Source organism: Micropterus salmoides, unplaced genomic scaffold (genome assembly GCF_014851395.1).
Source record: "Micropterus salmoides isolate LMB-PRFRI ecotype aquatic unplaced genomic scaffold, ASM1485139v1 Ms_hic_scaffold_1, whole genome shotgun sequence".
NCBI classification, from domain to species: domain Eukaryota; kingdom Metazoa; phylum Chordata; class Actinopteri; order Centrarchiformes; family Centrarchidae; genus Micropterus; species Micropterus salmoides.
This window is the reverse complement of record NW_024040040.1, coordinates 62,170,257-62,183,368: the sequence shown is the minus strand read 5'-3', so window position 1 is coordinate 62,183,368 and position 13,112 is coordinate 62,170,257. Positions and strand designations below refer to the sequence as shown.

Sequence of the window (13,112 nt, the reverse complement as noted above, 5' to 3'; positions counted from 1 at the left end):
GCTTTGGGAAGAATGCTGCGCTCGTCACTGTCACTTTTTACCCAGTCATCCAATCACAGTCCAGGAGGGGCGGGACAAACACCACACCAAGCCATCTCAGCTCTTGAACAAAACGATGTGCCTCCTCACCGAGTTATTTCCTCACCCGCAAAATCTAGGGCCTATTAGCCAACTTATTAGTTTCTGACTCTGGGATAGTAGGAAACAAAGTTCATTCAACATCCCAAAAAGGAACTCTTTAACCAATTTACACTTGTTTTGGCAATTCCATGTGAACTTACTAACCTTGGGAAACCCACTTTGAGAATTTCTAAACTGTGCATCTTCCTCAAGTTCAAACCTATCCCAGCATGTGAAGCTTATCTAGAAAAGTGTTTTTTCTTCGAAGAAGAGAAAGACCAATGAGAGTTTGTTGAGAGTTTTTAGACATATCAGTTGTCAGAAGTAGACCTATCAGTTTGTCCTCAGCAAATTCATCTATGATCATGTCAGATGACATGAGAGAAGGAAAAACAACTCTACTTAATGAGACAGTTTACAGCAGAGTTTCTTACATTTATTCCACTGGATGATTTAAGCTGAGCTCCAGTGGAAACATGGTAATTAGCCCTGAACAGCTGTGTTGATGTTGTTTTTTTGTGTGTGTGTGTCTCCAGATGCCCCAGCTGAAGCCAGAGACTATCAGCATGACGGGCCTCAACCTCTTTCAACACCTCTGTAACCTAGCCCGCCTCGCCACCAGCGCACTGGACAACGCCTCCAGCTGTGAGGTAAACAAACTCCTTCTGAGTCATTCCTTCAGATTTACAACAGTATTTAAAAAAAACAAAAAACAAATGTATAATAACATTGGCAGAACTTTAATAACTTTATATTTGTTGCTGTGGAAAAGGTTTGTAGACAATGTGGAGACTGGAGCTTTGCATACATGTTAGAAGTACTCATCTTTAGTTAAACCAGAGACAGTTACCCGTGTGTGTGTGTGTGTGTGTGTGTGTCTGTCTCCAGCTGTGTGGGATGGACCAGCTGTGGGGCATCGCTCTGAGAGCTCAGTCTGCTGATATCAGCCGCGCCGCGATCCAGTACATTAACTCCTACTACATCAACGGTTAGTGTTCCTCCGTCGTTTACACTCAGAAAACACCGTTTACACACCTTAATGCAAATATTTTGACTGTCATATCAAGTGTTTTTTTTACCTTGAATCTGATTATCTTTGGCTTTTTGTCGCTTATCAACAGAAAGCTACATTTTATGTCAAATTGAATATCAAACATCTTTTTACCATGTGACTAACGACTTCAAAGAAAAGAAATATCTGGTTTTGTCCTGCATCATGTCTTTTCTGTATGCTATGTGTATGGTAACATCTCCAGCTGGTAAGACAGGCCTGGAGAAGGAGCAGGAGTTTATCAGGAAGTGCATGGAGAGTCTGCTGATGGCTTCAGCCAACCTGGAGAAGGACGCCCACTCCAGCCTGACCAGCATCGAGAGGGGGCTACTCATGCTCAAAACACACCTGGAGGCCTTTCGACGCAGGTACACACACCAGAAATACTTACGGGAGGACTCAGATATACAGCCATTAATGTAAAAACACATCTCAGCAGCACAGTGTTTTCTCTTCCTGTCCTGTCAGGTTTGCGTACCACCTGCGGCAGTGGCAGATCGAGGGGACGGGAATCAGCAGCCACCTGAAGGCTCTGAGCGACAAACAGTCTCTGCCGCTCCGGATCGTCTGTCAGCCCGCCGGCCTTCCTGACAAGGTGACAAATCTACACTGCACACAACAAACCCCCCCCCAAGTTTCTACTTAGGAACATTTACTGTCTACAACTGCATCTGACTGACTGTGCTGGTTTAGTTACACATTTGCACACTTATTGGAAACAGTGAGGCTAAGAAGACAAAGGGTTAAAAACAAAATATGCCTGGTTCTACAAATGAATATAGTATTCTATCCTTCCATGCAAGTGTGTGATGAAAATATTAAATTTCAAGTGCAATTCAGAAATTTAAAACTTCTTTCAAAAGATTCTGATGGTTTAAGTTTTTGTTTTGTCCCAGTGAAATTCGCTGCTACATGAGGACATTATGATAATGCATTCCACGCATAGTGGCTTACAGTGAAAACATGGAGGTAGACAATGAATATCATATTGGCTTTAATTTTTTATTAGGAATTCAATCTTTCGAGTCAACGTTTATTTGAATCTTAACGTAAATCTCAAACAGTTACGTCTTTAGGTTCAACCTTTATGTATACTTTGTGTCAACTTTCAGATGACGATCGAGATGTACCCCAGTGACCAGGTCGCAGACCTGCGAGCTGAGGTGACCCACTGGTACGAGAACCTGCAGAAGGAGCAGATGAACCAGCAGGCTCAGCTGCAGGAGTTCGGCCAGAGCGGCCGGCAGTCGGGAGACTTCCCAGGTCAGCTCCCACTGACCCTCCCCTTGTTATTGTTTACTCACAAACAAACCTCTCCAGACCAGTTGTCACACTGTCACCACGTCCCCCTGGTTTGATGCCTTTTTAAAAGCCTTTGTGAGCTGCGGTGTGAAGTGTGTTTTGTCTCCTGCAGGTGGTTTAATGGGACCAGTCAGGATGATCTCCTCTGGCCACGAGCTGACCACAGACTACGACGAGAAGACTCTGCATGAGCTGGGCTTCAAAGACATGCAGGTGACTGCCTCTCTTACCTTATGTTTGTCAGTACCTAAAAACCACCAACTTCAAGACAGAGTTTGGAGACTGTGGTCTAAATAAAAAGTTTTTGTTACATAATTAATTACTACTTTTTGTCAGTCCAAAAGTCTGCATTTGTTTGTTTTATTATTTCTAATCATCTGGTGGCAGATTGTGTAAAACCCAGCACAGGTGAATCATTGCCGCGTCATGTGTATCTGTTTGATCCAGATGGTGTTTGTGTCTCTGGGAGCTCCACGGAGGGAGAGGAAGGGGGATGGCATACAGCTACCGGCCTCCTGTCTGCCTCCTCCCCAGAAGGAGCACATCCCCATGCTGCTGCTCCTCCAGGAGCCGCACCTCACCACACTGTTCGACCTGTTGGAGATGCTGGCCTGCTTCAAACCGCCCAGCGTCAACACAGAGAAGGACCATGAAAACCCTGAGGTTGGTGTGACTGATGGAAGAAGGATGCATGTATGCAGAGCAACAAGTAATGTGGACAAAAAGATCGCAGGAACTTAAAAATGAAAGGGTTTTGTGTGTGTGTGTCCATGCAGAGCATGCGGTGTGAGGAGCTTCACCTCCATGCAGAGAATCTCTCTCGTCGGGTTTGGGAGCTGCTGATGCTGCTTCCTACGTGTCCCAAGATGCTGCAGGCCTTTCAGAACATCTCTGACGATGCGGTAAGTCACCAAACTTTCATGAGTTAACGGCAGAATGACAGAGCACTAAATCCCGGTGTCAGAATTCAAGAAGAGCAAAGATTTATACATAGAGAATAGGAAACGCAGAGATCAGCACCGAATAACTGAACTTTTGGTGGTGTCTAGAATGGGGAGGGACTGTGCTGGAAGGAGCTGCTGAGGATTAAAAGTCCCCACAAGCTGCTGTACGCTCTGGAGATCATCGAGGCTCTGGGCAAACCCAACCGACGGATCCACCGAGAGTCCACTGTAAGGAAAAACACTATTATTTATTTTTAAAAAGACCTGTCCACATACATTATCTTGTGTCTGGTTTTGTAATGTGTTCTGGAGTTTTCTTCAGTTTGTCTATTGTGAAGGCAGAATGAGGAGTTAAGACAAGATGAAAATAGAAATAAAACATTTCTTTTCTAAAGTTGAAAATGCTGAAATGGATAAATATTTATTTTCTGCATCCAGGTGTGTGTTATGTACATGAACAACATCAACACAGATTTATAAAAACAGCACCTCCTTGTGCTCTTTAGACTTGTATGTTTGTACTGTTTACAAATCTCACTGTTTGTATTTCCAGGGCAGCTACAGTGATCTGTATCCAGACTCTGACGACTCCAGTGAAGATCAGATAGAAAACAGCAAGAACACCTGGAGCTGCAAGGTACAACACAGCACAACATCTGTGATGGATGTCATTGTGTTTATGACAGATATGGCAGTTGTAAGTCGCTTTGGATAAAAGCGTCAGCTAAATGGATAAAAGTATTTATGTGAATGTATGTAGAATAGAAAAAGAGTCGATTCCAAACAGCTACAGTTGGATTCAGTTTTTGTCTTTCTCTCGTCCAGTTTGTTTCGTCTGGAGGCCTGCAGCTGCTCCTGGAGATCTTCAACTCGGGCATCCTGGAGCCCAAGGACCAGGAATCCTGGACTGTGGTGAGAGAGGCTATGTCCCTAGAAATCAGGGGAAGGTTTTCTCTTCAGTAAGCTGGTTACTTAAGATGATTTGGGTTCAATTACACATTTTGATAATCTGAGTGTAAATGGAAGGAGTTGTTTGATTTGTGTTTCTTAACAAAGTCTCACAGCCGCTCGTGTGAGGTTTTCATTTCCTCTTATCTGTCTCCTCTGCAGTGGCTGCTGGACTGCCTGGCCTGCCTGCTCAAGCTGATCTGCCAGTTCGCGGTGGACCCTGCAGACCTGGACCTGGCCTACCACGACGTCTTCTCATGGTCCGGCCTGGCCGAAAGCCAACGGAAGCGTGCATGGCCTGGCAAATCCCGCAAGTCCACCGTAGAGCACGGGAAAGGCCTCCACATCCCTCGGCTGACTGAGGTAAATGTTTGCTTGTTGAGGATCTGTGCAGCAGCGATTATCTCAGCCACTCCGGGATTTGATCATCAGCTGATCTGTCTGGTGATTTGCAGGTGTTCCTCAGCCTCGTACAGGGTACCAACCTCATCCAACGCTTGATCAACGTGGCCTACACCTACGACAACCTCGCGCACCGGTGACCAAATACATGAGAACAAAAAAATGTTCTTCTGGTGTTTCAATACTAGATAAAGTATAATTTACATGTTGTCTTTTTGTTCAACAGAGTTCTGAAGGCTCAGTCTGACCACAGGTCTCGTCATGAAGGTGAGAACTTAAGAATTACATTTATTATCATTTCGCTTTCATGATGTAAATTTCCCCACAACGATCAACGATAAAACTCTGAAAGGAAAAGGGAAAACAGAAGCATGCAGAGAGGATAGAGAAACCTAACCCCAAAACAAATCGGGCCTCTGAAGTCAATAACAACAACAGAAATGGACCTGATTCAAACACTGATGTTTGGCATTGACATGACTGCGATTTCTCTTTCTCACAAGTGACTCACTATTCCATGTGGCTGCTGGTGAGCTGGGCTCACTGCTCCTCCACGGTGAAGTCCAGTCTGGCCGACAGCGAGCACCTTCATGACTGGCTGAAGAAACTTACCCTGCTGGTACCCGAGGTGAGCCGGTCCAAACACCCACAGGGCGCCAATAAGTTTAGAATAAACGGCACCTACCAGCTCTTATAAAGCTCACTAATTAACACTTTATATATTGTTTGTTTGTTTAATCCATACAAAAACAGAACTGTAAAAATGTCAAGTTGTTATTATACCTTGGTAAACAAATGAGATGGAACATGTTAGGCTCTGCTAGGCCGCTGCAGGCTTCAGTTACATAGATAAGACAGATGAGAGAGTGTTGATCTTATCGTTAGTGGCAGTACATGAAGGCAAATAAGCAAGATATTGAATCATGCCTTAAATAAGTTATTTCATTTAAGACTGGGGAGCGCTTGATTTAATGCACCAGAGCCGGTATTCTGCCAGCAAGCTGCCAATGTTATATATGAAGAGTTTAACTAATTATAAAAGCTCGAGTGATCCAGCTGAATACCAAGGGCAACAAATCACAGGACTGAGATGCCTTAACCGGTTCCAAAAACCACAGAAGAAGAGCACTCTCACACAAAGCAAGCAAAAACAAACAACATGTAGACTTCACAAAGAAATCTGTAACTTAAACACTTCCATCAGTTTGTCGTCTGACTTTTTGTCGTTGTTTTCAGCCGGCTGTGAGACACGAGGCGTGTAACGGCCTCTACAAGCTCTCTCTCTCGGGTTTGGAGGGAGGAGAGTCCATCAACAGATCCTTCCTGCTGCTCGCCGCCTCCACGCTCCTCAAGTTCCTGCCTGACGCACAGGCCCTCAACCACTGAGGGTGGGTCTCGCATACACACACTCAAGCTGAACTCCATAGAAGAAAGTACGCAGCAAACTGCAAGCTACACTCTGTGTCAGAAGTCCTCAGGGGCAATGATCTGACTCAATTTGAGCTTTGCTACAGTGAGACCAGTTTCCTCAGTGAGACATTTTCCCTCTGGTGGGATCAGTGCTTGAGAGACTGGGACACGTTCTGAATACAGACGCACTCTGGAGTTTTGGTGTATACAGTAATACATTTCAACATTTAATGCTGTAAATAAACATTTAAAAAAACAAACAAAAAACTTTTCAACAAATGTTTTTAAAGTGCGTAAATAAATCCTAAATTGTTACCCTAACCCTGGGGCGTCAGTGCGCATGTGTAGCGTAGCGTGTGTGTGGTGACAGAAGAGGAACACTTGCTGAAGAGTGAGACGCTGGTGTTGTGCAGAGTTGTCCGCACCGCGCAGGACTTTTGGATAATTTATCACAGTTGATAAATAATATTATCGTTTTTAAACAGCCGGCTACTTGAAGCAGCACGCACGCAAAAGTCTGCAAAAGACTGGTGAATGACAGGTGAGACAGAGAGAGAAAAGGGTTTAATAGGCCTCAGTTTACTTGGAAATTTACAGTGTAAGTTGAAGCTACCATGTGTTATACAGAAGTAAACATGGAGGCCACAGAGGTTCGCTCATACTTTCTAAACCTCCCCATTTCTCCAGGCGTCACAATTCTCCTGATTCATGCCAAATGTTCAGTACAAGCCCTACAACACAAGATTCTCTCTCTGTTTCCACCTGTACAAGTTCACATTTCAGAAAATCCGACCTGTATCTGATTTGGACCACATGATACTGGGCCTTACAGGAAAAGATCAGATTCCATGTGATGCTGTTTTGGGTCACTTTGGCCTGCAGTCTGAACGCAGCCAATGAGTCCTAATCTAGGTTCAAATTTCAGCCCGTGTCCAAATCTCAACAGAAAACTCGTCTTCAGGAACCCAGCAAGCACACAAACAAGTTGACAGCCCCGCTGCAGTCGTTTACCTGCAGAAGTTGCAGACAAAATTACCCGTCTTTTTAATCACACTATGAGTGACTCTACTAATCATTCTGCTTTAATTTATGAAGATGATACTGAGTGCAGAATGTGTGTATTTTGCCTTTAACAAGAGAGTTCGATGGTAACGTGTATTTGCAGATGGAGGACTATGAAGAGGAGCCTCTGTTAAGGACGGGCTGTAAGGAATACTTCTGGCTGCTTTGTAAACTCATCGACAACATCCATGTTAAAGACGCCAGCCAGGTGGGAACCTCAGACCACAGTACAGATGTCATATTGATCTTTAGTCGCTTGATAGATCCAGTTAATTGTGCAGTTGGTAGTATAGTTGTGATGTTTTATTGAACTGTTGCTAGTATTGGTCTGTTTGAACTCACAGAAGGTCTCTCCCTCTCTGTCGCTGGCCGGCTCGATGCAGACCACCCTGCTGGACCTGGACGCTCTCGCCCGACACCTCGCCGACTGCATCAGGAGGTCAGACAGGCATATACTGAATACAGTTTCTTTTCTATTTTGAGAAGGGGGTTGAGTTGCTTATTCTTTAGCTGTATGGTTAGTTTGTTGTTCAGTGTGAAACACCCCCGCCATGACCTCCGTGTTCCTCTCCCCTCCAGCCGTGAGATCCTGGATCAGCAGGACGGGACGATCGAGGACGACGGGCTGACCGGCCTCCTGCGTCTCGCCACCAGCGTCCTCAAACACAAGCCCCCCTTCAAGTTCTCCCGTGAGGGTCAGGAGTTCCTGCGGGACGTCCACAACCTCCTCTTCCTGCTGCCAAGTCTGGCCGACCGCGCTCAGCCCAAATGCAAGTCCCACGCTGCCCGGGCCGCCGCCTACGACCTGCTGGTGGAGACGGTGAAGGGCTCAGTGGAGAACTACAGGCTGCTCCACAACTGGGTCATGTCGCAGCACATGCAAGGTGAGGACGCTGGCTACGTCACTTTTTCATTTGGTTTGGTCTTTTATAGGTCTGAAGGTTTCTTCTCTGCTAACGTGCTGGCTCATCGTTTCTTTACCACATTATTTTGTTTTATGATTTCAAGGAAACTTTATAAAATAACCTGATGAAATTAACTTAATATTAATGAATCAAATAACAAAAATCCCTTCTTACCAATTTTCTCTTCTTACCAACACACAGATTTGCCTTAATGGCTTGTTTTCAGCAACAGTATATACAGAATCCAAATATTATGAATTTTAACAAATGGAATACTACATGCACATGCTAAATTATATTACTGATAAGCACCTCAAGGACATGCAGAAAATTCTAGTTTACTTTAAAGCTGCGTTGTAACATGTGCGTTGCATGTTTAGCCATTAAGCATAAAAATTTCAAAACAAGCGTACAGACGCACAACACCATGACACCACCTTAGAAAACCTTTATTATTTACACATCCACCAGACACAAAGCAACATATAATTTATTTAGAGTTGTGTTTCTGACCACCTGACGAATCTGAATCGAAAAATCACTTTTTTAAAATTATAGTAGGAACCCCATCTGCAAGCTACACTCTGTGTCAGAAGTCCTCTGGGACGATGATCTGACTCAATTTGAGCTTTGCTACATTGAATCCAGTCTGTTTCTGTGAGACATTGTCCCTCTAGTGGGATCAGTGCTGGAGAGACTGGGACAACCTTTACAGCGAATGAACTATTCTACAGTAAATGTGCTTTAAAACTACAACAGTGAGCTAAAATTTAATGTCAGAAATATTGGTTAGTGTAGGTTTAACAGGAAAAAAGTGTCTAAATATACCAGTAGGCAAAAGTGCCACCAGGTACATCAGACATTTCCTAAAAAAATGCCAAAACTTTCTTCTGATATTCTTCCTTTAGCCTCTCACGCCCCGTACAAGTGGGACTACTGGCCCCATGACGATGTTCGGGCTGAGTGTCGCTTCGTGGGTCTGACTAACCTGGGAGCAACCTGTTACCTGGCCTCCACCATCCAGCAGCTCTACATGATCCCTGAGGCCCGCCAGGCTGTCTTCACTGCTAAGGTCAGTGGCAGCAAGACCACACTGCACTGCAGTGGCCTGCAAGACCAAACTCAGGGCAGAGCATTCCATCACATTTACCTGACGCTTTTTTATCCAAAGCAACTTACAATTGTTATATATGTCAGAGGTCGCAGGCCCCTGGAGCAACGAGGGTGTCTTGCTCAGTGGATGTGTCACAGTGGGAATTGAACCCGGGTCTCTCACACCAAAGGCATGTGTCCTATAGGGATGCAGCGATTACCGGATTTCACTATTAACCGCTCTTTAAAACGTCACCGTTAATTAATCATAAAGGAGTGTTTTTGTTGCACAAAACGAAAAGAAAGTTAGACGAGCGGTGCGCCAGCTCAAAGTGTCGCGCTTATCAGAGGCTACTGTACACTGGCTTAACTCTGGCAGAGGGACCAAATTGTGAAGCTTTATTTCACCAAAGAAACGGCTGAAGTCGGCATTGTGGGAGCGTACAGGAAGTCTGACCAGGGCGTTACTGAAGATGACGGATCACCTGTTCAAAAACTTGCGGTTAAAAGGTTGCTGCTAAAGGAGTGAATGCCTACATTAAACTTGATGGAGAACCTGCGGGATCACCACCCAAGTAAAGGTAGAGGTAGGCCTGATACATTATATTAAATAACGTTGCAAGTTGGTAGGAAATTAAATATAAACGTGTCACTTACAATCACTTACCGTGGCGGTGAGAGTCGAGCTTTCAGTGCAACGTAAACAACCAAAGCAGCGCGTAACCTTTGAGACCCGCCGCAACAACAGCATTGAGGCCCATTATTTTTGTTGCTGCGTCAAGCAACGTGCACCGCAAGGTGAGCTCGCGCGCACGCTGCGGTCAAAGTAGTTGAACTTTAGCGCTAAGAAGCTTCCACGCACTGCAAATCGCCTCTTTTCTGAAAGGGCCTTTATGGACGAGAGAACGTAGGCTAGTCCTCACAAGACCTTCAGTCAGTGAACATTTAAAATTACATCATGTTGTCTTCTGTCTGTGTTGCCAGGTGTAAAACACTAACATAACATCAGGAGCTTATAGACTTTCAGGACTATAGGCTACCACTTAACTGCATTTCAGTTAACACTGCACTCCATTTCTTTCATTTTCACTAAAACTTATATGTACGGATGAGAGTTGATGACAGTAACAGTTCAGTTTATTCCCCTCCTTTATAACAATTTCCCCTGGGGGATAAAAGTTAATATTCCTCATATATTAATAATACTTACATATTATAAAAATATAATTGTTAATGTAATTAAATATTAAAAATGTACTTAAGTCATTACTAGTGTTGTGAAATAAATTAATGCATAATAATCGTGAAACCGTGATTATTTCCCTGACAATAATTGCGCCAACAAAATCGTTGCATCCCTAGTGTCCTATCCACCACCCCACATCGTTAAAGCATCAGTCAAATTCAAAGCAGATTCTCATCAAATATATGTATGTGTGTGTGTGCACAGTATGCTGAGGATATCAAACACAAGACCACGCTGCTGGAACTGCAGAAGATGTTCACATATCTCATGGTGAGTTTTACATTTACACCTCCAACTGTGTTTATAGTGAAACCCAATACCAGAGAAAATAGCCTGCCCTCGCATATGAAAGGCAAAATTCAATTAGATGTTAATATCATAAAGTAATATACAACATGTTGCTTATCTGTTACCAGTTAAATTAGAAATGGATATTAGTTTTAAGATTCTTTACCTTTGTAGTTTGATGTTATGAGTTTGAAGCAGCCACACAGCTGTCTCATCATCTCTGTCCAATGCTTTGTCTGCTCAGGAGAGTGAGAGGAAAGCGTACAACCCGCGGCCGTTCTGTAAGACCTACACCATGGACAAACAGCCTCTCAACACTGGAGAGCAGAAGGACATGACAGAGTTCTTCACCGACCTCATCACCAAGATAGAAGAGATGTCCCAGGAGCTGGTAAACACACAGCGCTACAGAAGTCACACCAATAACAACCAATCCCCAACAGAGCGAAACAGTGAAATTTTACTTATATCAAGCCATTTTACAGTGTCTCCACAAACGCTACAACTCTTTCTAGGAATAAAAACCCAACAACAAATTTCCTTATTATAGAATTACCCAATAATGTCAGAGGTTGATCCTAAACAAACCGAAAAACCTGATATTTAAATGAATTTGAGTTAAAGAAATAAAAGCATATTTTCAGATGAGACATAAAGAACATTACAAAAAGCTTAGAAATAATTAACCATAACAAAATGCTAAAAAATAGTTAGGTTTACATATTTAACAGCCTGATGTCCACGTCTTGACACATCAAAGTTTGAAAAAAAAAATGGGAATCAACTGTATTAATTAATTAATTTCTCTTCTTTGTCTCACAGAAAAACACAGTGAAGACTCTGTTTGGAGGCGTCATCACCAACAATGTGGTCTCTCTGGTGAGTTTAAAGATATACTCTGGTCTCTAGTCTGTGAATTTTCCTTTTTATATACAGAAATCCATTTATATTTGAAATTTAATCTTTGCTCGATTTTAGTTTGTGTTTCTGGCACCTTTACAAATATTTTATTATCATATTAAGAATATCCACTGTTCTCATGTTGAATTCAGGTTTAAGAACCTGCATTGAACTATACATCTTAAGTTTGTACTTAGTATCTTCAGAAAGCATTTTCCCAATTTAGTTCTTGACACTTTTTGTCGTCTGTCCTGCAGGACTGTGACCACGTCAGTCAGACTGCTGAGGAGTTTTACACAGTCAGATGTCAGGTGGCGGATATGAAGAACATCTACGTAAGTATGCAAAACACAGCAAACATCAGCTCCAAAAAAAACCCGAAAAACCTGTACATTTATCAAAGTCGCTTCACACTTATCTCATATAATGTTCTGTTAAAAAGTTCTTCATTGTTTCTTTCTGGTCCTGTTGTCTTTCTTCAGGAATCTCTGGATGAGGTGACCATCAAGGACACTCTGGAGGGCGACAACATGTACACCTGCTCCCAGTGTGGCAAGAAGGTCCGCGCAGAGAAAAGGTCAGAATAACTCTAAAGACATTGGTCTGTTTAGATAAAGTAGCTCCAAAAGCCTCTTATAGAAATATCCTTGAATCTCCCTCCGTCACACGGTCTCGCTCCGCCCTTCGTCTCTCCTCCCGCAGAGCGTGTTTCAAAAAGCTGCCACGGATTCTGAGTTTCAACACCATGAGGTACACCTTCAACATGGTGACGATGATGAAGGAGAAGGTCAACACCCACTTCTCCTTCCCCCTGCGCCTCGACATGACGCCCTACACCGAGGACTTCCTGATGGGCAAAGGCGAGCGCAAAGAGGGTTCGTCCAAACATCACAAAACACTCAATACTCTCAGTCAGGATTCTGAGAGTAACAGAAACTATTCAGAAAAAGTTACTGACAAGTCTGTTTGTTTGTTTTTTGTTACATCATGAGTAAATTTCTGGTGTGGTTATAACTTGGATGGGTTTCTGAGCAGTGTTGGTCATGTGCTGCAGGTTTTCGGGAAGAGGGTGAGGCAAAAGTCACGGAGAGCTACGAGTACGACCTCATCGGCGTCACAGTACACACGGGCACAGCAGACGGCGGCCATTACTACAGTTTCATTAGAGACATTGTCAACCCGCATGCCTACAAGAACAACAAGTGGTGAGGGGCATTAACTGCACCAAAGTTTTAGATTCAGGTTTCTCTAACATGTAGTTGGCTTTAATAACAACACTTGAAATCCCTGCAGGTACCTGTTCAACGACGCGGAGGTGAAGCCCTTCGACTCGGCCCAGCTGGCCTCAGAGTGCTTCGGCGGAGAGATGACCGTACGAGCTGCTATTAAAGAACAATTAAACATTAATTAATCTGTCAATTAGGGTTTCTCTGACATTCTTT

General features: G+C 43.6%; 1 protein-coding gene across 1 annotated transcript in view; it reads left to right on the top strand.

The window, feature by feature from the left end:
• Positions 1 to 13,112, top strand: part of LOC119898912 (ubiquitin carboxyl-terminal hydrolase 34-like) — a 63,872-nt gene that overhangs the window by 33,151 nt on the left and 17,609 nt on the right. Inside the window, 28 exon segments of the mRNA XM_038713240.1 lie at positions 657 to 770; positions 1,009 to 1,108; positions 1,377 to 1,539; positions 1,640 to 1,766; positions 2,284 to 2,434; positions 2,586 to 2,686; positions 2,921 to 3,136; positions 3,250 to 3,375; positions 3,523 to 3,645; positions 3,971 to 4,054; positions 4,243 to 4,329; positions 4,528 to 4,728; positions 4,821 to 4,903; positions 4,994 to 5,034; positions 5,271 to 5,395; positions 6,004 to 6,146; positions 7,333 to 7,447; positions 7,623 to 7,678; positions 7,819 to 8,123; positions 9,053 to 9,216; positions 10,687 to 10,752; positions 11,015 to 11,161; positions 11,593 to 11,649; positions 11,928 to 12,005; positions 12,153 to 12,247; positions 12,373 to 12,545; positions 12,725 to 12,875; positions 12,964 to 13,042. Of these exon segments, the coding sequence (XP_038569168.1) occupies positions 657 to 770; positions 1,009 to 1,108; positions 1,377 to 1,539; positions 1,640 to 1,766; positions 2,284 to 2,434; positions 2,586 to 2,686; positions 2,921 to 3,136; positions 3,250 to 3,375; positions 3,523 to 3,645; positions 3,971 to 4,054; positions 4,243 to 4,329; positions 4,528 to 4,728; positions 4,821 to 4,903; positions 4,994 to 5,034; positions 5,271 to 5,395; positions 6,004 to 6,146; positions 7,333 to 7,447; positions 7,623 to 7,678; positions 7,819 to 8,123; positions 9,053 to 9,216; positions 10,687 to 10,752; positions 11,015 to 11,161; positions 11,593 to 11,649; positions 11,928 to 12,005; positions 12,153 to 12,247; positions 12,373 to 12,545; positions 12,725 to 12,875; positions 12,964 to 13,042 (3,471 nt within the window).